At 41.0% G+C, this 25,823-nt stretch overlaps 1 protein-coding gene across 4 annotated transcripts in view; it reads left to right on the top strand.

Annotated features, from left to right (window-relative positions):
- The window catches only part of LOC148029718 (alpha/beta-Hydrolases superfamily protein), a 118,170-nt gene that overhangs the window by 67,609 nt on the left and 24,738 nt on the right, over positions 1-25,823 (top strand). For all 4 annotated transcript variants that reach the window (XM_087686033.1, XM_087686030.1, XM_087686031.1 and 1 more), the window contains one exon: positions 22,066-22,094. In XM_087686033.1, the coding sequence (XP_087542159.1) occupies positions 22,066-22,094 (29 nt within the window). The remainder of the gene's footprint in view (positions 1-22,065; positions 22,095-25,823) is intronic.

The raw sequence follows: 25,823 nt of genomic DNA, 5'->3' as shown, positions 1-25,823 counted from the left end.
TAGAGTTTTGCTTCCCGCAAAGTTTCAAAGACTGTTACCAAATGTGACTCATGTTCATGGATACTCTTACCATACACAAGCACATCATCAATAAAATCTACAACGAACTTGCCCATGTACGGTCTTAGTAAATCATTCATTAACATCATAAAAGTAGCATGAGCATTTGTTAAACCGAAAGACATAATCAAATACTCATATTGACCAAATCTTGTTCTAAAAGCAGCTTTAAAAATATCTTCATCTCTTACACTGATATGGTGATAACCACTTTTTAAATCAATCTTACTAAAGATAGAAGCACCACCTAGAGTATCCAAGAGATCATCAATACGAGGCATAGGATATCTATGCTTGATAGTTATTTTATTTAAAGCCCTGTAGTCTGCACACATTCGAAAAGAACCATCTTTCGTTTTTACAAGTAAAACAAGGGCTGCAAAGGGTGAAAAGCTAGGTCTAATCAATCCTTTGCTTAAGTACTCATCCACCACCTTATGGACTTCATTCTCCTCTTGTAGACTCATCGTGAACGGGGGTTTAGCAACTGGATTAGCTCCTGGGACAAGCTCAATCCTATGCTCCACGTTCCTACGAGGAGCTAAACCAAGAGGTAGTTTAGATTTAAATACATCAGAAAATTGGGCTCTTATTTTACTTGATAAGGCTGAAGGGATACTTGTGGAACTCCCACCTTTATCCGTGTCATCCTTTGACACACATTTAGAAATATTTAAAATATAACAAAAGTAAAGAGACTTATAGTCAATCTTGAGCGCCTTGGTCATTGAGAGAATCTTCGCTTCTTGGAGATCTAGTTCTCCGTGAATCAACAATCGTCGGCCCTTGTGCTCAAATTGATAAATATGAGAAGAGAAGTCAATGATAGGTCTCTTCTTTGCGTGCCATTGCTTGCTCAACACTAGGTCGAATCTTGCAAGCTATGTAATTTCAAAATGCAATCTGTCCTCATAGGATTGGATCTGTACAGGGAGGTCAACAACTCGCTGATCCTATGTCTCTGTACCCATCCCGTCAGCTAGCTCTACCGAATAACTATATTCTGAAGGGGTAGTCTTGAGCTTCAACTTCTTGACGAGATTAGAGCTAATAACATTATGTGAAGAGCCCATATCAAATAAAATACACACAAGGCATCCTACCACTATGCCTTTCATTACAATGAGCTCAGTGCTAGCAAACTGGTACAATGGTACCCCTTTTGTGTCTCAGGCGAGAACACTGCATTTGACACAGTTGGTACTTTCTTTGTTACTGTGACGGCTAGGATCCGTTCATGATAGCCAGAGTCATGTGGAGATGACTCATCTAGGCCATCTCTCGCCTTATCCACATCCTGCATTGGATTAAGTACCATTTGAGCATTGACTCTTGCCTTCTTGGGACAAGCCTTAAATTTATGTTGCCCCAGGCATCCGTAACAGAGTCCTTCTCTCATTGCTTTCTCCCTTTGCTGTGGAGTGAGCATGGATTTATTGTAGGCTCTCTCAGCCATAGTAGATATCTTCCTCTTGGTACCTGACACAATCTTGATCATATGCACCTCTCTAGTGTCCTTCGCATGAGGAGCACTAGATGCAACTGTAGGAGTAAAGACAAGGCATGCACCTCTAGTCCAAGGAAATCTTTGGGCCTTCCCATCTTCAAGGACCAATGCAAGCTCCACTACCTCATTCAAGGTTTTACATCTCTCCTTCCTGACAAGTGGCCTTAAGGTTTCTTTTAAGCCCATGAAAAATTCTCTAATCGACCTCTCCACACAACAATGAACATATAGGCAAATCAAGTTTGGGATGGCTTTAGGAGGTCCAAGTCACAATTTTCCTTGTATATACTTAGAACCTTTGGCCTTTTCATGACAAAATTGACTATGCTTGTTGTAGTGTGAAAAATCTTGGATACCCAAGGTAAGTTCCCAATGTCCTTAATCATGAAATTCAAGCAATGTATTGCACATGGAGTCCAAAAAATCTTTGGGAACTCATCTTCTAGTGTCTTGCCCATTTAGACATAGTTTGAGGTGTTGTCAGTCACCACATAAACATGGTTCCTTTGCAAGAGGAGACGATAATGTTGTAGACATTCCGTCTATGTACATCGGACCATTGATTACATAGTATAATGCAACCATATTTTACCCATGTGCGCTTAAGAGGATCCAACTCTGTAGTCATAGTCGCCTTTTCCTTTTCCTTTCGAATCTCAGTAGTGCGAAGAGCTTCATAGGGTGGCTTATCCCATTCACATCCTATATGAGAGATTGCTCACATAACTCTCTTCCAAGGAGTTGGGCGTACAATGTCGAAAGACAAGGCACATTGAATGAACAGCTTGGTTAACTCTCTTGTGGCCTCCTTCATTGCTTGCTTTTGAAACCCAACTTTTACACTTTGCCTTCTCAACAAAGGAAGGGCTGTTCTTTTCTCTTGTGGTGCATCACCCGAACTCTCACTTACAACATTACTGTGACTACCTTTGCCTACTCCAAAGCTATAGCCTTGGCTTTACATTTCAACTGGCTCCATGCCAATACCAAGGGAAGGCACCTTGAGATGTTCAGGGTCTTCCAGTGCATCCAAATCAAGTAGCTGCTCAGCCTTCCAAGCCTTTAGTGGCTCATAGACATGTTTAGGAATTGTTAAGCATTTTCTATTCCAAAGCCTTTCATGTGCGTAAGATGTGTCTTCAATCTAGTCAAAGGCCCACCATACTCATTGGCATTTTACTTGCACACTTAATCTCACAACAATCTAAGATTTTTGCTTGGCTCTCCTTTTGGTGCCTCCATAGGTAGTATCCAAGGAAAACAATGAGAGAATGGAATAGCGTCTTGCCCTACTTTTGGTGCCTCCACAAGTAGTATCCAAGGGAAAGAATGAGAAAATGGAAGAGCTTCTTACTTGTTGCTTGCTTGATTGAACCCTTGCTTCTCCTTTACTTCAATCACCAAAACTAGTCTCTATTAGTGGTACAACTTCGATACTATGTTACGAATTGTGTGGTGGGGAGAATTGCTTGAAATCCTACGTCAAACACACAGAATGCATGAAAGGAAAAGATCACTAAAGAACAAAAGAATGGAAATGAATGCTAGAATGTTTTCTTGCTTGTTTTTCTTTCTTCTTTCACACGCTAATATAATGTACACAAAGTATAGATTGAACTTAAATGAAAGTGGTCTACTAAGTCAAACATTACATAATTGAATATACTGATTAGCACTATAACTATGCCAGCCGTAGGTAGATGTAACTAGCTTAATATAATAAGTGATGATTCAGTGGCCATGTGAGGATTATAATGACCACTGATTTGCTACATGTTGGCATGCTTTGCCATCTAACCGGGAAGTCTATCATCAATGTCCGCATGTGTTGAGTTTGCTATCTCAATATGAAGACCACTTGTCCATTTGGAACAAGCTATATATGACCACTGTCCTTTATAGGAATTGAAGAGCTATCACCAATTAGAATATGCCCATGCATTGGACACATGTATACAATACTATGTGGAGGAGTCACATGGTGGGAAGTGCCACCACCTATGATTCATGCTTGAGATTGAGGAGCCATCAATGCTGCATTGTGTGTAGAAGACTTAATAACTTCTAGATGAAGAAACACTGATGATGATAGAGCAGTCACTGCTATTGTTGCATTAGAGTCATTTGTAGATTTCTCCTTCTTCACATCTTTCCTATTCTTGTCGTGGTAGTGTTTATTCCAACAACCTAGTCTACCACGTGTGATAGTAGACTTTTTGTCTTCTTGGCTTTATCATCCTTATTCTTCTTGTCCTTCTCTTTCTTTTGGGAGCTTTGACATGTAAGAGCCTTCAACTTCGGAGGTCAAGCGTCTTAAATTGCTTAAAAGCATCCAACTCATCTCATGAGGACTCCTAGCAATCAACATGTCATCAACATATAGCACCAAAATGATAAGGCTATCATTATCAGCCTTCTTCTGTCCTTAGGTGCTTGCTTAGGTCCATAAAAGCATCAAACTTATGATACCATTCCCTAGGTGCCTGCTCAAGTCCAAAAAGACTTTTTCTCAACTTGCACACTAGGTGTTCCTTGCCTTTTTCTTGAAGGTCCTTAGGTTGTTGTTTATAGATATAATCATGTAAGTCCCTATGAAGACAAGCCATTTTCACATCCATCTCATACAAGTCTAGATCCATCTAGGCAAGCAAGGCCAATACCAAGGGTAGGGCAGTCATCTTGGCCACAAGAGAGAATATTTAATCAAAATTAACTCCATTCTTCTACTTAAAACCCTTAGCAACCAATCTAGCCTTATATGTTGACTTAGGGCGACTAGGGGTACTCTTTAACTTTTACAGCCACTTGCATGGCTATGCATGTTTTCCGTTGGGCAAAATAATAAAATCCCATGTACATTTTTTCTGTAGTGAATCATACTTAGACTGTATGGCCCTCTCCTAAGAGTGGCTATCACCTATGTGCATAGCCTCCTTATAAGAAAGGGACTTGCTAAAATGTGTCACCATGACAATGCATAGAGGATTCAAAATGATCAAGAGGATGTGAAGCCCTAGTGGAGTATCTCAAGATTGGTTGTGGGACTTGTATGGCCTGTCCTCTCTGTTCAATATCATGATCCTTTATATCAGCAGATCCTTGGCCATTCTAGCCTATGGATCCCAAAGGTGATAGCCCTTCTCAGCTGCATCACCATATCCAAGAAAGATGCATTTGATAGACTTTGGATTGAGCTTATTACATTTGTCCTTGGGAATATGGCAGAAAGCTTCACATCCAAAGACATACAAGTGTGCATATAAGGAAGGTTTATTGGACTATACCCTCTTTGCAATAGTACTACCAAGAGCAGTGCTTGGGGATCTATTAATCAAGAGAATTGTAAAAGTAACCGTCTCAGCCCAAAAGTACTACGGTAAGCGTGTCTAACTAAGCATATTGCACACTTTTTTGTGAATAGTTCTATTTATGCGCTTTGCAACAACATTCTGGGGTGGGGTGTACAGGGGGGAATCAACTAATGCTTAATATCCCTCTCATCACAAAATTGCTCAAATGGTTTAGAGACATATTTATCCCCATTGTCAGATCATAGGCATTTCAGCCTATGCCAAATTGCTTCTCAACCGTGGCAAGAAAGCGTTGAAAAGTAGCTAATACCTCTAATTTTTGCTTAATAGAATAGACCTAAACTTTATATGAGTAATCATCAATAAATACCACAAAGTACTTAGTATCACCTAATGACCGATAGGGTATGGGAGCACAAACATATGAATGCACAAGAGTCAATGGCTCACCTATGTACATAGAATTAAACTTTTTATGTGAGTTACGAGTTTGTCTACAATATGAACAATGATCACAAGAGTCAAAACATGAGTAGTCAAGAGGTGGAAAATACGGCAAACGAGTGAGTACTTTCATTCATTTAAGGGACGTATGTCCAAAACGGTAATGCCAAAGAGATATGTGAGGAAGATCGCCAAGACATGATCAACAGATCCAAATACAAGCAAAGGATAGAGGTTGCCAACCTTGGCACCTCGAGCAAAAGTAAGACAACCATGAGTTATCTTCTATGTGGAATTATCAAAATAGATATGATATCTATTATCGTCCAACTGTCTGGTGGAGACAATGCTTTTAGTCAAAGCCAGAACATTACGTACATCATCAAGCACAAATGGAGCACCATTACCAAACTGCAATCTCACATCATCTATGCTAATAATATCCAATGTAGTGTCATCTCCTAGTCTAACCGAACTTGTAACAATACGGTAGGTATTAAACCAATGACAATGTGGAGTAACATGAAATGAAGTCCCCAAATCAAGAAGCCAACACTGAGTGTAGAAAGACGAAGCATTGGTTAAGTGAGTAGTATAAAGTGATGAAGGAGGGAGTATGTAATCATTGAAGCTGAAGTCCAAGGCATTTATCTCTTCTATCTTAACACTTGACTTAGGAACAATGTTGCAATCATTAGAAGATTTGGCATTATATTGCCCTTTTCCTTTGCTTTTTTTGCATTTATCATTGCACATCTTATGACACTGTAGCCTTATGTGACCGTGCTGCCCATAATAATGATAAGTAAGAGAGGACTTATGACCATGACACTTATTGTGTGATTACCCACAAGACTTAGACTTGCCCCTATTGGGTTGTGAGTCTCTATGTCTGGTAAGTAAATGAGAAGTATGGGTTGTATCAACATTCTTCTTGTTTACTTTTTTTGTTGAGCAAAGCACCTTCTACGTCCTTTAGCTGAAAGCCACCTTCAAGAGGGTTGGCACTCGTAGGAGTGCAGAAGATATCCCAAGACTCAGGCAGTGTGACAAGCAAGAAAAGAAAATTAACATTCTCCTCATGCTTTAGGCCTTGCGAAGTAAGTTGATTGAAAATGAAATGAAACTCATTTAAGTGAGAAGACATGGATGTTTCTTTCTTCACACGAAGATCCATGAGTTTCTTGAGCCAATATAGCTCTGTTGTAGAACTCTGCTTATCATAGAGATCCCAAATCTTTTTCCATCCTTCAAGCAAGCTATCTATCTATCAAGATTCAAGCCTATCTCGATTCCTATCCCCTGTCTCTCTAGCTTTCACCCTCTCCACGTCTGCATCCGGCTCTTCCAAAGGACAGAGTGGAGGCTCATGTGGCACCGGAGAGACAATCCTCTCTCTCTCAAGCTCTTGGTTGTGTGGATGGATCAATTGCCTTTCTTAGAGAAAGGCAAAGACTTGTGGACATTGAAATTGCACGCATGGTGATTAAGTGCAATATTGTATTCAATGTCCTAAAGCAAGAACAATGGAAGATGGTAAAAGTGATTGTCAATTTGGGTCCATGTGAAGGATGGACTAGTATCACACCAGTGTCACGTAGAATGACATAAGGACAAAAAAGATTAATGAAGAGAGGATTGATAGAGCCCTTGATCCTATTCCGGCTGCATGGATAAAATATGGTTCCTCTATTTTCACCGATGGAGTGATTGTAAGAAGGTATTATCAACACAGTTGTCTCTTGTCCACTCGGCACTTACTTTTTACGAGCCATAGAGACCTGTAGGAGGGGGAGGAAAACTGTGGGCGCCTTGATCTATCGCCACATTCGGCAAGCTATCATTGAGGTATACATTGTCTTTTAAATTTGTCTCTTTCATTATTCATAATTATCTATCTTCTTGTTCTCTCTATCTCGATTCTCTCTTTCCCCCAAGCCTCTATTCTCTTGATTATTGAAAGTTGAATCTTTCGAGGCTCAACTCTCTCTTTTTCTCTCTAAATATTGTAATTTGTGGTTGTAGGTGGGCTTCTCGAATGTGGTACAAGTTGTTACTGATAATGTACCGAATGGTCTATACATGGGCTATTTGCTTAAGGCCGAGTTTTCCATGATTGTGTGGACTCCATGTGCAAGTCATTGTTTGGACTTGCTCATGGAGGACATTGGGAAGCTCAAGTGGGTGAAGAGGGTGGTCCGCAAAGCCACATTAGTTACCTTTACAATAAGGATAAAGATGCTTGTGATATATTGTGAGCAAAGCACACTCAAGTTGAAGAAGCCTCTTTTTGCTTTGCTTACATGTGGCTATTACTCAAACAGCTTTATGAGGTGTGGTCCGCATAAATAGTGGTGTCCACTCTATGGAATGATGGGGATGAATATGAGAGAGAGGAGGCCAAAGCCATGCAATGCTTTTGCCTCAATAAGTAGTTTGGGCAAAAAGTCTGTGCCATTGTCATTGTCGTGACTCCCTTTTATAGGGTGTTACGTATGAGTGATTGTGAGGGGTGCACCATGGGCCTTCTCGTTCACTTCTCTAGAGTGGCATTGTTAGAGGCACGTACTTGCACGGTGATCATAGAGACACAACGTGCATATGTTCTAGAGATAGTAGAGAGGAGATGGACATGGATGCATAAGCTCATCTATGGTTTTGCCACATTGGTACATCTAGCCTACAAATGCAGTGCTGGAGGAGCTAGGATGCTATACAAATGAGAGAGGACATGTGGCTTTTACCTCTTTCACTTGTTGGAGAAGAGTCATTTGTGAAGCCTCTATTTTGGCGGTAAAACTTTGGATACGTACTAGAGATCCTTTAGCCTTAGCCATTAGAGTCCTTGCTCAAGATTGCTCTTAGGGTGCATGTGAGAGAAACTGGAGTGTCTATTCTCTCATTCACATGAAGATTCGCAATCTGCTTAGCACACGACGGTTAGACCAGCCAGTCTATTGCCACACTAACTTATGCATGATGAGAGCTATGATGAGCATGTGTAGTCCAAAGCAAGTAAACACTTAACCATAAAATATAAAACTTATTGTTTTGAACTTTAAAGTTTATACTTCACAATGTAGACCTTAGCATATACAATCTTATGTATATTGTGTAGGTGAATGTTAATATATTCAAGTTGATGGGCGATACTCTTTCGAGTATACATCAAGAGATGGATGAGGAGGAGATAATCTTTGTGAAGCTCTATAGAGAGCTTATAGCAGCAGATACTCATGACACTTGCAGTTACCATACTCATGTGTGAGGAGTTCGTGTAGGTGGTGACAGAGGCATGGTCATTTGGCACCCTTTGACATCAAGGAGGGGTGGTTTGAGTGGCTTGCATACATATGTAAGGCGAGGCTCTAGTAGCTCCCATCGTGTGTCTCATAATGACATCCCCCCCTTGCCTACACAGGTGGTGCCTAGAGAGCCATCATTTGATGATAATAGTAACCTCATTAGTGAGGATGAGTATGAGAGGGTCTCATCGTCTGAGGCCAAGGAGTCATCTTCAGACTTTCTTGATGAGCACTTAGATGGTTCTAATGATGATGATGATGATAGTAATGCCTCATCAAAGTCTATAGATTCATAGGTCTCTCTTTGTTTTGTATCTACTATCATTATATCCACATGCCACTATGATCCATTATCCATGTACGTACTAGACTCTAGTTGTATCGCATGTTGTGCATAGCATATGCGACCATGAGGGCCACCCTCATATATTTATCTTATTTTGTAATGGAATGGCTATTTCCATTTTAAATATGTGTTCTATCATTTAATAATTTATGGTTTTTTTAAAAATCAAGTTGATTTTTAAAAATTGGTGATAATATTCTATTGTACCTTATAAAATCATAAGGTACCATTTAGTATTGTATTTTATCATACCGTATTGTGTTGTACCTTTTGTACTTGGCAACTATGCACACTAAGAGTTAGAATCTAGGTCTGTAAGAGAATGGACTTCCACTAGTTGATTTTGAACTTTTATTCTTGTGATTCATTATAGTGAAGGTACTGTTGCATGCTTCTCTGTGTGTCTATTCTCACTCACTCTCTACTCCACTTCATCTCTATTGAGCTGCGCTTTCAATCCAACAAAGGCATCAGAGCAGTTGTGCCATTGGCCTTGCCACTATTGTTGTCTCAGCTCCATTGTGAACTTAGATGCGCGAAGTCCCTCATAGCATTGCTGCGACCAGTCATCATCCCTCTAGCCATCTTAGCTGCAGCACCTTCAGCAGTCCCCCCATACTTGGTCTGCAGCCTTTGCAAGCTGCACATAGCCTTTAACTCCCTCCCTTGCTCTCTTCCTCTCTCTCTTAGTACATTGCACCTGGCCACTCACTTCCTTCCTTGCTCTCTCCCCCTCTCTCTACATAGGCTGCATGTACTTTTCTCAACATTGTCTACCGTTTCCTTAGCCCTATCCGCCATTTTTTGTTGAACCTAAAAGTGCAGAAAACCCTAATTTTGGAATTTGGGGATTTTAAAAAATTTGTGCAATTTTTGCCCCATCTTGCCCATCTCATCTTGAATTTCAAATTGCAATTTCATGCACTTAGAGCCTAGAAATGTGGGGGTTGACTGATCTACCCAAATTTTAAATTTTTTTGAAATTTCCACTAGAAATTTAGGGATTTTGCTGGATTTACCTTCCCTTATGTGGACTTTCATCGAATTTGTGAAATTCAGCCATTTCTTCAATATTCACATGCAAAATTTGAGGATTTTCATCCAAGTTGCACGATTCGACTCTGATTTTGACATGTCTTAGCTTCTTGCCCCGACATTTTTGTGTATAAACATGCGAATAACATCTATATTGACATTCAAATTGGTTGTGAGCTCTTTTGATCATTTTATTTTTTAGCCAAATTTTTCACATACAGGTGTTGGGACAGCAACTTCCTTGTTCATTTCAAACAAATTTGAGTAGGTGCATGAGCTGCATTTATGTATTCCAGGTGTGCAAAACATAATCAAGATGAGTTTGGATGCTTTCTGTTGATGAATTATTGGATGGTATCAATTTCATGTGGTAGTAGATGACAAAGCATGCATCATAGTACGGGGGAGTTTCGGAAATGGAGGAAACAGAAACAAGAAAAACTGGAGTTTCAAAGTTTCGGCCAAATTTTGGTAACTAGGAAACAATGTTTCGGATTGTATGCTAAAATAAATATGTATGTAAATATACCCTATAAAATAACATGTACCCAAATTTCATACAAAACTTTGAGTCTTCGTGTCATATGATTGAAATCATGATTCATTATACATATCATGACTTACGAGTGAAGAGTCAAGACACAATGATTCAAACTTAAGACAACTTAACATAATTAAGACTCAATTTTCAAAATTTAAGATGAAAAAATGAATTATAATTTATGACTCATGAATCATCTATGATCTGAAGAGTAGTGAACATTGAAGGCTGACATTAAGAATAGTGGAACAAGATGCATAATAAGTAAAATCAAGATACAATGATACATGTAACTATGTCATGTGAATAATCTGTTCAAACTCCAAAGTCTAGTGAGCACTAAGCAGTGGATACTAGTCTCTAGACTCTAGTAACTGCTGAGTAATAAGTATCAATATCAATGATGAACAATTGGCAATTGCAATCTGCAATACTAAACTGAGTCCTGACTCATGAGTATCTAGTATCATGAGTCATGACTCATCTGGACTCCGAGGATTGATGTACCATCTTTTTGTCAGACTTTGAGAACGTTGATCGAGAAGATGATGAAGTAGCCTCAAGCTCAGCCTCAGACTCAGGCTCTGACTTTGCCTGTGATGCACAACCACGTGTGGTCCTTGCTCTAGTAGCTCTAGCGCTCCTCTATGCATGAGTCTCATGCACTAGTGTTGATAGCTTTTCATAGAGCATGGAGTTGATATTCCGCTTTTCTTGTGGTATCTTCGTGATATCACATACTTTCTCTATATCAATCTTGTCAACATTCACCTGTAAAGGTGAATGAGTCAAAGATATGAGAGAAGATTCAACATATTTAATGTTCATATATATTACAATTTACAATCAAACTTTCAAGTAGTGTCAATTGTCAAGGTTAAAAAGTTAATTATAATAATTCTATTCATTACCAATTTACTTGTGAAGACTTAGGGGACAAAGCAGTTCTCTCAAGAAGCTGGAGATTGCAATGGCAAAATGCTAAATACTCCAGATGGGTAGTTGTGAGCTTGTTCCTCGCTTCGGTGTGAAAGAGAGCCCATGTACTCCAATTCCTCTCAGCAAGCCCTGAAATACAATCTTGCAAGAGGATACAAATGACAATGTATTTCTATTTAAATTTAAGAGATTGAGGTTAGGTAATTGGAAATTGCTAATAGCCAAGCCACAAATTCAGCATTTAAGTGGGCAATAGATTATAGAACTTGTAACCTGTTACCTAGGTTGCATAATACATTAGATTATCAAGATTCAAAACATAAAAGTCACCAGTCACATATCAAAGTAGGAGCACAATTGTATTTCTTCCACCAAGAGATAACTGAAGCTGTGTCTCTTGAAGTCTAGCTATGGATCGACCAAAATGAAGAGAATGATTGCAAAATGCGAGTAAATCATCCTCTATTCTCCTCATTATATCTAGATCATCCCCTATGAGACGCCTCATGTACTCCTTGAAGCCCTCCTTCAACTCCTCACTAGTATATTGCTCCTCACTTGTGCCAAAGGGGATGCAAGATATGTGTAACAACATGGATTGGTTTATAGAACCTAGAACCAATCCCATCATGCATTCCACACTACACGAATCTCATTAACCCTTGAGAGCAAAGGATGATGGATCATAGACAAAATAAGTTAGAACAATCATCAATGAGTTGTGAATACTAAATAATTACATATGTAAAAGTTAAACAGTAACTTACTTAACTTGGGGCAAAAAGCTTTTGCGAAGCAAGGCCTTGCCAATTTTATCCATATACTTATATAGAAGGCCTAAAGTACTTCCCTCCATATTAGTAATGCACAATACAATGCAAATAGGAGAGAGACTTTTCATTAATGCCTTTGTCTTAAGTGACAAACTCTCATTTAAAATATTGCGCATAAAAATAAGAGCCTTTGTAGACTCTCTCACTCCATGAGAGCCACTTCTGGCATGCAATAGTATGTATCAAATTTGGATAGACCCTTATCAATCTCTCCAATACAATAAACATATCAGCAAATCTAGTGGCAGAGGGCTTCAATAGCTCAAGTGTGCTATTGGCTTGAAACATACTTGTGATGGATGGCCTCTTTTTCACAAATCTTACCATGCTTGTGCTGTCTTGAAAATGTCATCCACCCAAGATATTTGCCCAACATCTTTAATAAGGAGTCGAGGCAATGGGATGCGCATGGAGTTCATACTATACTAGAAAACTCCTCCTCAAGTATATATTCCATAGACGCACAATTTCTTCCATTATTTGTCACCACTTACACCATATTTTGGACTTCTATGTCCATGATGACCCGTCGCATGTTCTCCCAAATGAAAGCTTCTGCAATGGTAAGACCTAAGGTAGAGGTATTGATGGCCTTAATGAAACGGTGCCTTTGCATGAAGACACCAAAACATTATAAACATTTCTTTGGCATAACACAATGATGATCCAAGTAATTGGAAAGGGAGAGCAGGGTTTTGTGTAGTTGTGAGCAACGGGGGGTAGGGACGGGGTGCAAGAAATACCTCCAATATGGGAGGTTGATGCATTTGAACTTGGATTTCTTGCTAGTTGCCAGTAGTGCAAGAAATATCTCCAAGATGAAAGCTTGATGCATTAAAAAAACTTATTGTTGTAGCTATCAACCACATGCATATGCCTAAATAGTATTTGATTATGGTCAGTAAGAGTAGTTACCTAGACTAGGAAAGGGAAATGAGTTCATTTGTCCTTGCAAGTGTAACCATTATTACTTAGAGACCAACATGTCAAACTTAATCTTGGATAATCCAAGAAAAAGAAACAAGTAGAAACTCTCACCAATGGCTCTAGAAAGTAGGATAGTTAAATTAACATTTAACATGGGACAGGTTTTGGGGACAGGAATGGGAACATAGTTTCCAAAAACGGCATTTCCGGTGCCCAGAAATGGGACGGCCGTTTCTGGGAAATGGCGTTTCTGCCAAACAGGGGACGGGCAGGGTAAAACCCCCAAAACAGGCTGCGTTTCTTAGTCACCTGCATATTTTCTCTCCCTCTACTCATTTTGGACTCTCCTACTGCTGCACTTGCTCGAACTGAAGCAATTGTGCCTGAACTGTTGCACATCAGCCCGTGGTCACTCAGTAACGCTGAAAGCTCTCTTCTCGAAAGGTAACCTTCAACTGTGAACATTCAGCTTGTTTTCCTGTATATTTCAGACCTGAATGTCTGCAATTTTCAGCCAAGATATATGAAATTTTTTGTCCTGCCAGTTGTGTGTGCACTATTTCAGCCTTGTGTGTCATTTGTTTGTGAACATTCAGTCGGTTTCATGCAGATTTCAGACCTGAATGTCTGCAATAATCAATTTTCAGCCAAGATATATGAAATTTTTTGCCCTGCTAGTTGTGTGCATACTATTTCAGCCTTGTGTCATTTGTTTGTGAACATTCAGCGTGTTTCATGCAGATTTCAGACCTGAATGTCTGCAATAATCAATTTTCAGCAAGATATATGAATTTTTTTGTCCTGCTAGTTGTGTGCACACATTTCAGCTTTATGTGTCATTTGTTTGTGAACATTCAGCCTGCTTTCATGGCACATGTAGATTTCAGAACTGAATTTTTGCAATTTTCAGCCAAGATATAAGAAATTATTTGTCTTGCCAGCCATGTGCACATTATTTCAGCCTTATGTGTTATTTGTTTGATGTTTGGACAGCTTGCCGCCAAGAAAATACCGTGGTTCCCGATCCTAATTGGCACCATGTTACTCTCATAACCTCATATGAGGGGTCAGGTGGATCTAAAAAGTGGAAATGTATTTATTATGGCATGGTGAAAACAGGAAGTGTCACTAGGGTCAAAGACCATCTTGCTCATGTGCCAAGAAGAGACACAACTCCATGTGCAAATGTGCCAAGAGATGTGAAGCTTTCTCTTGATTTATGGAGGAGGCAACGCTTGGTCTTCCAACAGTTGGTGCAAAACAGGACCAAGACTTAGCCACAGCTCAGCAACAAGAGGGTAGCACAAGTGTGGTTGGACCATCAAAGAGAAGTAGGGCTGCATCAAATCTTGTTGCAAGTGCATCCGCTTCAGCCTCGGTCTCTGATTCACGTGCGACGAGGATTCCTTTGCCTCAGCCTGATGTTTCAGATGCTCCCAGAGGTTCATTACAGAGGGCTAGCATACATGCTGCTATGCAAAAGCAAGCCATATCTGAGGCAACTCGAGAGTTCATGAGATTGTTCATTAGATGTGCTATTCCCTTCCATGTGGCTAAAACAAAGCAATGGAGGCGAAGCATAAAAGGCATCAGCCGCATTGGATGTGAATGGGAGGGCCCATCCTCAGAGGCACTATGCACACGAGAGCTCAAGAAGGAAAAGACATGCATTGAGGTTCAGTTAGAGCCATTGAAAGATGCATGGAAGAAATATAGGTGTACCGTTTTGTGTGATGGATGGTTTGACGCCCGTAGGAGAAATGCGTATAATGTCATGGTTTCATGCTATAAGGGCATTGTTTGTGAAGGCCATTGATGCCTCTTTGCCAAGCCTTGTAGTAACAGGTACATTTATATGGAAGCATTTGCGGGATGTCATCTTGAAAATCGAGCCTGAATATGTTGTGCAGGTTGTGACCGATAATGGAAGCAATTTTGTCTCCATGGACAGTTAGAGGAGAAGTTTCCAAGCATTGTATGAACACCATGTGCTTCTCATTCCATTGATCTTTTGATTGAGGATATAGGCAAAATTCAATGGGTTGAGGTCATATTTAGCACGGCCACAAATATGGTCAATTTTGTGAGGAGAAGGCCTAAGGTTCTTACCATATTTCTCTCATTTAGCCACCTTGAGCTCTTAAAACCCTCCACCACCAGATTTGCCTATATCTTCATTGTGCTTGAGAGATTGGTGCGCGTTTACAAGGAGTTGGTGCGCACTATATGGTTTGATGAGTTCATGCAGTGGGATGAGTATGATTATCCAAAGACCATGGCATTTCGGTGCAATGTCATGAATGATCCTTGGTGGAAAGATGTGGAGGCTATGGTGAGAACTCTCAATCCTATCGATACAGTGCTACGCATTACCGATATGGAGGGTAGCACTATGGGTCTTCTTTATGAGTATATGGATAAGATAGGAGAGACTCTAAAAAAAAATAACTTTTTGCTCTTGGACAAGTAACTCTTGAGTCTTTATTTTACAAATTGATATTATATGTGTGAATTTTAAAATTTGAATAACTATTCTTGAGACTTGAATTGACATTTCTTCAATGTTGACATCTTAAGGACTGCTCAAATCGTAGCTGTGTGGGAGAGGAGATGGAATTGGTTTCATAGACCAATTCATTCAGTGGCCCATGTCTTGCATCCTCTTTGGCGAGATGATGAGTAGAGTGAGTGTGAGGAGCTAGAGGAGGGATTCATAGAGTATATGACAAAGGTGACAGGTGGCGATGTATCAATGCTTCAAGGGATTGAGGATAATCTTTTGACATTCCGCAATGAGAACTTGCATTTCGGTAGAGAGACTGCGAAGTTGAGAGAGACTCAAGTTCAGCCTGCTGTCTCATGGTGGGAAAATTATAGAAATTGTGCGTCCACATTGGTAATTTGCAATCCCAAGATTTCTTTTAATAATTATACATAATCACATATTGGTAATTTATTATCACTAGCATTCACTACATAGTTTGATTCTTGAAAGTTGAATCTTAGATTCTTATGGCTCCGTTTGTGTTTCTATTTAAATGATGATTTATAGAAATGCATTGCTATATGGGTTCTCTCACAAGATTGTAGCTCAAGCCCTTGTGAGAGAAATTGGAGTACTTGGGCCCTTTTCCATACAAAGAAAATGAATAAACTTACCACTGCTCAGTTAGAGAGGTTGGTCTTTTGCCATTGCAACCTCCAACTACTTGAGAAAAACGATATTCATCCCGAGCTTGCGCATGTGATTATATCTATATTTTGTTAATAGCTTATGGTCTTTGAAGTTTGACTCTTGAATGCAAATTCTAGAATCTAAAGATGATAACTTTTTTAAATCTCTATGTCAAATAAACACAAGTAAATATTGACAAGATCGACATAGAGAAGGTGAGGTTTGTTTCAGATATCACTCTAGAGGAGCGGGATGTTGAGCTAAAATATGCATTACTTGCTGATTAGCCTCTTAAACAGCTTAAAAACACACTAAAAATGCTCTTTTAGAGTAAAACCCTAAAACAGGGAGCGGTTCGAGAGAGTTCAGTGGAAACCCTAAAACGGGGAGTGATTCGAGAAAGTTTAGTGAAAACCCTAATTTTTGGGGCGCCCTTCCGCATCTATAAATAGACAGGCTGTCCCCATTCAGTAATCATCCTTGTTTTGCAGGTTACACCAGCCCATATACCCTCTGCTGCTATTGGCGCCCAGTTTCCAGCCTGCAGCCCGTCTCCATCTGCTGTCCAGCCATCATTGACTGCAGCCACATTATCTTCAACCCGTCCTCAGTGTAAACCCTAGCAGTCTTCTTAACATGGTATCAGAGCCGATGCTCTTGTAAAGAGTATCTTGCGGATATTGTTGAGAGCTAGTCTTTGTGCGAGGCACACAATACAACTCGTAACCGAATCACAATGTCCTAGACCCATCTTCATCATCTCCGCCGGGTCCAATGTCAGGTTTGCACAATTCTTTTGTGTTGCATAAATCAAAACCCTCGCCTGTTTCTTCTTTTGAGGTACAGGATCCGGATGGCTTTGCGTATGTAACAGTACTTGAGTCTGAGGGTCTTTGGGACCTCGTCATAGAGCCTATGCCGGACCCTCGACTAGCTCACCCTGACTACATCCGTCAATGGAGAGTCCGCAACGCTACAGCCAATGTTGGGTTGATGCAGGGATTGCTTCCTGAGTTTCACTCTCAGTTGCAGCACTTCCCACTCGCGTCAGAGCGTTGGAGTTACCTTCTCGACCGCTATGCAGCTCGTGATCCTACTCGGCGCATCAATCTCGACTTTGAGCTTCAAGAGTTATCTCTTAAGGAAGGAGATGATCCGAAAGTCAAGCTGGATGACTATAGGCGGTTACTTGCTGAGTTCGCCACTACTGGCTCTCCAAAGTTAGATGATGATCAGATTACATTCTTCTTAAATAAGTTGTCCGCAAAATACTTCAATTTCATTTAACACATCATCTCCCAACCTCAATTGCTAACCTTCTACGAGTTTGAGTGCGAGTTTTTGCATTATGTAAGGCTGCATGATCAAGTCCACAAGAAATCCTCATCACAGTCTTATTCAGAGCAGAGGGGGTTGGTTGCCACAAGTGACAATAACTCACTAGATGCGAAGGTAAGCCGATCAAAGGGTGACTCGTCTTCCTCAGATGGAACCAAAGAATCAAGACCTATCTGGCAGCAACTCCTTAAGAAAAACGGGTTTTGCACACACTGCCAGAGAGCAGGCCATGTGGAAGAGGAGTGTCACTCCAAGGCCCAAGGTTTTCCACCTGAAAAGCCTCAGCAGACCGCTGCGACTCCATAGTCCAGTTGGGCTACATCTTCCGCTCCTGCTTTATCTGCTCCTTCAGCACCCGTTGCTGTGCTGGACATGTGGCTCGAGTACAGCCTCAGTAGCCCATCTCTTTCACTATCTCTGAGGGATTGGTTGATTGGTCTGCAGGTTCCGATCCCGTTGCACTTTATGCATCTATCTCACCTTCCTCCCCTCCTCGTCAGGCGTTCCCTTGGCAAAGCCCTGCTACTGGACGTATGCAATGGTGGCCACCTTCTTAGACTAGCATGTCTCTAGGTCCTTTTGGATACCCTAGGTCAGTCTAGCATTCATTTTTTGCACTCTTAGAGTCGGGCCCATAGGATTTTTGTCTCTACATTTTAAATCTTCTGCTATATTTACTCACACACACATACACATTTGCATCTTTGCACTTGTTCCTTCAGTTAGCTTTTCATTTTAGTTTAGTTTTGTTTTTGGAGCATCTCACTAGTGATCTCTGTGATTGGAGACTTTAATCTCCTTTGTAGGTTTTGTTTTCAGTGTAGGGCTAGCATGCAGGTTTGCCCAGTCCTATCTGGGCTGGAGACTCGGGATGTGCGCCGTTCCTTCATGGTTTCATCATCCTTGGAGTTTTACTCTTCTACCAGCATGGAGGCTTCCCCTCTTGAGGCGGATCGTGCAACATCTCTCTTGATCCTATCATGGCGGTTACTTCTACCTAGCTCTTCCAGCTGGACCTCCTCCTCTTCATTTCTTATGGTTCTCGACACCACACGAAGACTGACATCAGGCTCCTCTTCCTTCTTCGGCATCTACATCCAGGTTGAGAGGGGGTTCCTATCCTTCTTGGTATTCTACAGGCTTCAGTACTTTGTCTTCAACATCGGCTTCTCCCCGTGTTGTACCTTATCCTTTGCATTGCATGATTTCATCATCTTTGTACTAGGGCGCTTGGGCAAGTGAACAATTTTTCCATGAGAAACACTGTCCAAGTGGCACCTGCTGCACGAGCATTCTTCAGTATGTAGTATACTTTACATCTCATTGTGCAGAGCACCACTTGAGCGGATCCTAAGCTGTTTCCACCAGCGGCTGTTGTTACCATACCACCATCCTTCTTTATCACATGGATATCTCATCACCTACTTTTTCTCGTCATCGACACCTTGAGTGGATGGGTTAGCTTATACTGTTTTGTGATGTGTTGGGTATACCCTCCCTACTCCTGTCTTTTGGGTCACTATTCCTCAATCGGCCGCATCCCATAAAATCTACCACACTTATTCAAAAAAAAAAAAACACAAGTTCCATGTAGTTCTATCCGCCTTTATAGGGCTTGGTAGGCCACTGGGCAGCCCACGTGCACCCTTTGTCCGATGCCCTGTTCTCTCTGGGGTGACTACTTGGATTCCCTTGGTAAGATAACCATCGCCTCTGTAGTCTTGGTAGGCCATTGGGCAGCCAACGTGCACCCTTTGTCCAATGCCTTGGTTGCTTTGGGGTGGAACGCCTTGGGGTACATCAACATCACAATGGCTGGCCTAACCTTTCGGCTCACTTTTTGGCCTGAGAGGGGGTATTGAACTAAAATATGCATTACTTGCTGATTAGCTTCTTAAACAGCCCCAAAACACACTAAAAATGCTCTTTTAGAGTAAAACCCTAAAACGGAGAGTGGTTCAAGAGAGTTCAGTGGAAACGCTAAAACGGGGAGCGGTTCGAGAAAGTTTAGTGGAAACCCTATTTTTTGGGGCGCCCTTCCACATCTATAAATAGATAGGTTGTCCCCATTCAGCAATCATCCTTGTTTTGCAGGTTACACTAGCCCACACACCCTCTGCTGCTGTTGGCGCCCAGTTTTCAACCTGCAGCCCGCCTCCATCTGCTGTCCAGCCATCATCAACAGCAGCCACATTATCTTCAGCCTGTCCATTGTTGTAGGTGACAGCTCTCAGCTGTTGGCGATTGCTCCAAATTGACTCAGACTGCTGCTCAGCCTACTGTCCATCATCACCAGGGTTAGCCAGCCTGCGTTTTCAGCATTGCAGGCCCTGACACTCTCACACTATTTCAGCCTATTGTTTATAACAGACTGTGCACAGCTTCCAGCCCATGATCGGTGGTACACTGCTGCGTTTACCAGTTTCTAGTCTCCAGACTGCTGCGTTTTGGTGACCAGCCTGATGCCATTCACTATTCAGCACTCCTACACTCCGATTGGTGGTCATAGACTTTGGATCCGTCTTCGGTGGACATCACACTCTGACATTGCTTTGCCCTTGAGCACACTGTACACTCTTATATTAATTTACAACATTCATTCACTTCAGAGTTGTGTTCTCTCTCTCCCTTCTTCTGTTTGTGTTTAAGTTTTTGTGTTTGAGTTTTGAGTTTTGCATTTAGGGTTTGAGTTTTGCCCTCTGTGTCTGTATCTGTGTCTTTGTGTCTCTGTCGTGGTCGTACACTCTATGTGTCCTCAGTGCAAACCCTAGCAGTCTTCTTAACACGGGGCATATATACCATGCTCTACCAAGAGATGATAGCCCTAAGCCGTACCACGTGCAGTAGGACTGCTTCACAACGTTAGAGAGCCATAGGATGAGCTAGCACTTCAACTGCTCTAGTAGATTCTCTAGCAGATTCAGGGGCTTTTGATAGTTCTGGCTCATCAGCTGATGTGGATAGCGATGAGCCATAGGAGGATCAGGATGACAGCACCTCTATTGGCTTAGATGATGTTGCTATAGATGCTTGAGCCTTGAGCCTTAATTTTATCGTTGATGTTGAGCATTGTTGATAGTTGTCAATTGCTTATGTTTTTTTCCATGGCTGGCCAATGGCCGTTGTTTGAACTTTGAAGTTATCAGTTCTTTGAGATCTCATAGATCTATTATCTTACTTTGATATTTGACTCTTGAGACATGTCACGACTCACATGATACATCATATGATCATTGCTATAGCTTGTAGTCTTGACTCTTGAGTCTTTAAATTGGCTTTTGTTGATGTTAGATGTATCTAGATTTTAGAATCTAGGTTGCCTTTTTTTGAAATTTGAATGATAAATGATGAATCTTGATGTATCATGTATCTACTTAGTACTATGATCTGTCATCGGTGACTACTCGTATTATCATGAGTGACGAGTGATGAGTCTCATGAATAATGAACTTGACTTTTAACTTCAAGTTCTGATCATGATTCTTGGATGACAGATGTTATGATGTTAGTATGTTACACTTTTGTTTCAAAATATTGTAAGTTATTTTGGGCGATTTAAGATTTCTTCAATCTTGTGATTTGCAGCTTGCGAAATTGATAACTATGTGAAATTGCTGCGCAATGTGATTTTTGAAATTTAAATCATGGGTCTTGGAAGTTGGATTCTTGTGCTAAAAGTTAAGATTGTTCAGTCACCAATGACTCTAGTCTCTAGTATACTCAGTATGTGTATATATATGTATATTTAATCGTAATTTATTTGTTTCTTTGAAACACCGTTTCCACCAAATTTTCAAATGGCCGAAACTCCGTTTCTTCCAGCTTTTGAAACTCCCGTTTCCGAAACACTCGGAAACTATGAATGGGAATAGGGAGAGGGGCAGGAATTGCCATCCTATGTTACCATGAGAGGGGGCTCTAACATGGGGACGGGATGGGAGTGGGACGAGAAGCTAGAAAATGGCCATCCAATGTTCCTATGGGGGCACCCTAGGGGGTTGGGGGGGACTGCTGATAATGCTAAACTAAACTAGGCACTAATCCATTCAGCCAATAAAGAGCCGCCACCGAATGTGAAATTCGTTTCACTATTGATATAGAGCTCAATAGCATTTGATAAGTTTTGGTAATTGGTAATCTCTAAATAATAGCATAGCACATCCTATTACAAATTCAGGAGCAAGAATGACAATAGATAATTGCTCCCTACTTTTTCATATATGAAACATTTAAGTGTAGTTTTGTTTCATTTGTATTCTTTTATGTGGCAGACTTGTCTAACAATCATTGTTTGGTATCTGCAGCTATTGGCCACATCGCCCACACTTCAAAGGTGTAATTTATTTCCATTTCTCATTCCAAAATAAACATATTTCTACTTGCATCAAGAAATTGGAACTGGCATCAGCCATATACAGAGTTTGGATAGGTCTGAAACTTCTTTTAAGTTTTGACTAAGAAAAGTATTTCAAGTAGTGATGAAAACTTGCTTGTCAATTGCATATTATCTTAGCACTATATTGGTTACATGTATGAGAGCTGCATTGCAAGTTGGACTTATTTGTCTAGGGAAGCCTTGTTGATGCTTTTGATTGCAAAAGCTTGCTGATATGTCTGTCCACTTATGTTTGCATGTGCTTTCTCCTGCTGCAAAAGTGTGCTGATCAACCACCATGCCATTGTCTACATACATGGCTTGAAATCATAAGGCTGGTCGTCACCTTGCTTGTCATCATGCATTATTGCACCAACACCCTCAGCTGTCTGTTCCCTCACTCACCCATTGGTCAACCATTCTTCTCACATGCTTTGTCTTCACCTTGCCACCATCATACCCTTCATAGTTTGTATGTAGTCCTGAGGCCTACTTAGGAGTGGCCTTCAAATACAATGACACTGGAAACCATAACCTCAGCTGTTGAGAGCCATGCTAAGCAGGCACTTTTGGGATGTGGATTAATTATAGTTTGGATGGACATATATGATCTTTAGGGATGAAGTTTTGGAGTGCATGAAAGGGTCTGGGGACATTGGGATGTGTTGGTAGAAAATTAGTGTTCCTCTTCTTTAGGAGTGGATGCAGCTATTCGATAGGATTTCTTGTTAGCCTAGTGGAACTTTCAGGATGGCAATATCCCTTCTGATGGGGGACTTGCTTCACCTAGCAGGGTAAATTGTTATGGCAAAATTGCCTCTTTACAATCTAGAAGGGTTAGGAACTTCTTTTGGATGGAGCACCCAAAGGTGAGCCCTTGCCAAATGTGCATTATGGAGAGTCTTGTTTTGGCTGTGAAGAAAGACTTGGAGGATTGATTCTATCCTAGTCTTTTGAAAGTTGCATCTGTGGGTTTGGGAAGCCACACTATAAACTAGCTTAGTTGGGACCCCAATGTATGGAGTTTGCTAGCCTCCTCAATCTCTGAGTTCTCCCTTACAGGTCTGCTTATAGTGCCAGATTGGGCAAATGTTTGCAAACATGTGTTGATGTTGTTTAATGAGTGAGAAGACTTGACATTTAGTACAACAAGGCATCACTTTGCCTTTCAAGCAGTTCTTCTAGGGTGGGTGCAACATAGCTGTAACTTAAGTGCTTGTTAGAAGTACTTCATGTGCTGCTTAGAGGCCCCAAAGCACTACCTTTGGGATTCCCCAAAGGTACAAGATGCATTTGTGAAAATATGAAAGGGTTTGTGGGAAGGAAAGACAAAATGTACAAACATGACTAAAGCACAATAACCCACTAGAACAGAAAATGAAGATGAAATTGAATGAATGAATGAATGAATGTATATACTGTCACGGTAGAGGCGCTTGTGGGAGTGGGCTGAGGGAGGTGTCAGAGTGTATTGTCCACCAGAGATAGATCCTTAGTGCATCAACTACTAGTCGGACTAGAGGAAGTGCTGAAAACTCAAAATACTGCAGCTGTTCGCAGGTAGTTTGATGATTTGGCAGTCAGGGCAGCCTGATCTGCAGCGTCTAGGAGTCAACCAGCAGCTGGATGATGAGGAGGTAGTGCTTAACAGTAAAAGGAAGCCTAAATTGATGATGGCGACAGGTTGCAGAGATGAACAGCAAGCTGGGCGGCACTAGAATGAAGCAATCATAGTTCTAGATTGGGATGTCAGTAGTTGGAACCAAATGCAGGTCTGGGCAGTCTCTAGATGATCAGGGTGGCTGTGGTAGATGGCCACAGCATTAGTTGGAGAAAATGGACTGCAATTAGTCAATGGAGATGGCAGCACTGGAGTGGGTAGACTGATAATGAACTGAGATGCAAGTAACCTAGCACACGCTTTATTTATGGAGATGGAACCAACCATAGTTTGTGGGTTTGCTTATGCGACTCTTGTGCACACTTAGTGCATTTAAGTATTGGGATGTTTAATGACTTGATGAAGATTAAAATTTTAAAACTTTAACATTCCCTCTTGAGCCCAAAACAAGAACTAAGAGGGATTGCCATGTGAAGCTCACTTGTTTTACTCAAGAGATCCCACCCCAAAGCAATTAGGGCATTGACTTTAAAAAGAAATTGTGCCCATTGGTTGGCTCACAAATCACAAAACAGAGAGCATTTACTCAGCCACCCACAAGGATGTAGAGGAGGTATGTAGTTGAACCATAGGTGGAAACTTCTTGGGATCCAAAGGGAGTAGGGTGCTTATGTGCTGTGCTCAATGAGATGTGTAAAAGGAAACTACACAATGCAAATGAGAATGTTGATGCAGCAAGGTGCCAGTTGGATAGTGTGCCTTAAGGGAAAATTGTTTCCTTGCCCAACACCCTTTACAAAGATGATGTGACGATCATGCAAAGCCAAGGGGAAGATACATAGGGAAGGGATGCCAATATCAAAAGACAATAAGAAATTGCCAAAACCTCTAGGCCCTAGATGAAAAGTAGAAACCCCCTCTCAACTATGGATATCAATAAGGAAGGAGGAGGAGCTTGATATCATTCTTTGTGTGGTGTCGAGAACCATGTAAAGTAGGATGAAGAAGATGCACCCTAGCTAGAAGAGCTAGGGAGAAGCAGAAGCAGCCACTGTGGTAGCAAGAAGAGATGCTTGAAAATTGGCTTACGGAGATGAAGCCACCATGCTAGTTGAAGAATCAATCTTAAAGGAAGATGAAACCACAAAGTTGATAGCTAATCACCCATGTCTTCAACTCAATAAGATTTGGTGCAAACCTACGATGTTAGTCCTTGATTGATGTACAAAACCCAACATGCAAATACTAGAAAAGACCAAAATCTGCATACAAGTGCTTCATATTGAGATGCTTTTGTGCTACGCAAAGAAAAACAAAGCAAAGCTGTTGTAAAAGTAAGATATTGTGGAATATTAAAAATAAAAACCCTAAGGTAAGTGGTATAAAAGACAAGTAGCTGATGGGCCTGACTCAATAGCCTAATGAGCTAAGAGTAGAAGTAATAGGGGACTAGCCTATGGATTTATTAGCCTCATGTACCTTAAGGGACCTAGAAGGTGCTAGCCTAAGGATGCGGCCACTAGTGTGCATGGTCATTAGTAGGTCTCTACCAATGAAAACTGTGGCGAGGGGGAGAAATTGAATTGTGGCCATGTCATAAGCTTTCATAAGATTGGCTTGATGAGCCTATGGTGTGAACTCTAATGTCCTATATGTGTAAGATCTATCATCCAAATCTTTAGGTGTCTTGAAAGGTGTAGGATGAGGAGACTGTTCATATGCCACATATCCAATGGTGTGCCATTTAGGTGGGTGGATACAAGGATGAACATGAGCAATAGATGTAGGTGTTGGAGGAGATTCTCTCTTAGTTTCCCACGAGATGTGGGTGGAGTCATGGTTTGCTATTTGAGCGGACCTAGGTGGAAGACCTTAGGTCGTGTTACGACACTTCTCATCTACATGACCCAAGCATTGGCATTGGTGAGTGCAAAACCCATGCCTTTTAGGGAATCGCTACTAGATAGGTCTAGATTCTTTGGTTGCATTTGGAAGAAGAGGTGTCACCTTTTGTAGGACTTGCCTTTCCCTCTTTAAAGCTCTTGCTACCTTCAAATTTCCTATTC

This window comes from Lygodium microphyllum, chromosome 10, assembly GCF_053477565.2.
Source record: "Lygodium microphyllum isolate KBCC chromosome 10, Lygodium_microphyllum_v1.1.10, whole genome shotgun sequence".
Classification (NCBI taxonomy): domain Eukaryota; kingdom Viridiplantae; phylum Streptophyta; class Polypodiopsida; order Schizaeales; family Lygodiaceae; genus Lygodium; species Lygodium microphyllum.
This window is presented reverse-complemented; position numbering and strand designations above follow the sequence as displayed.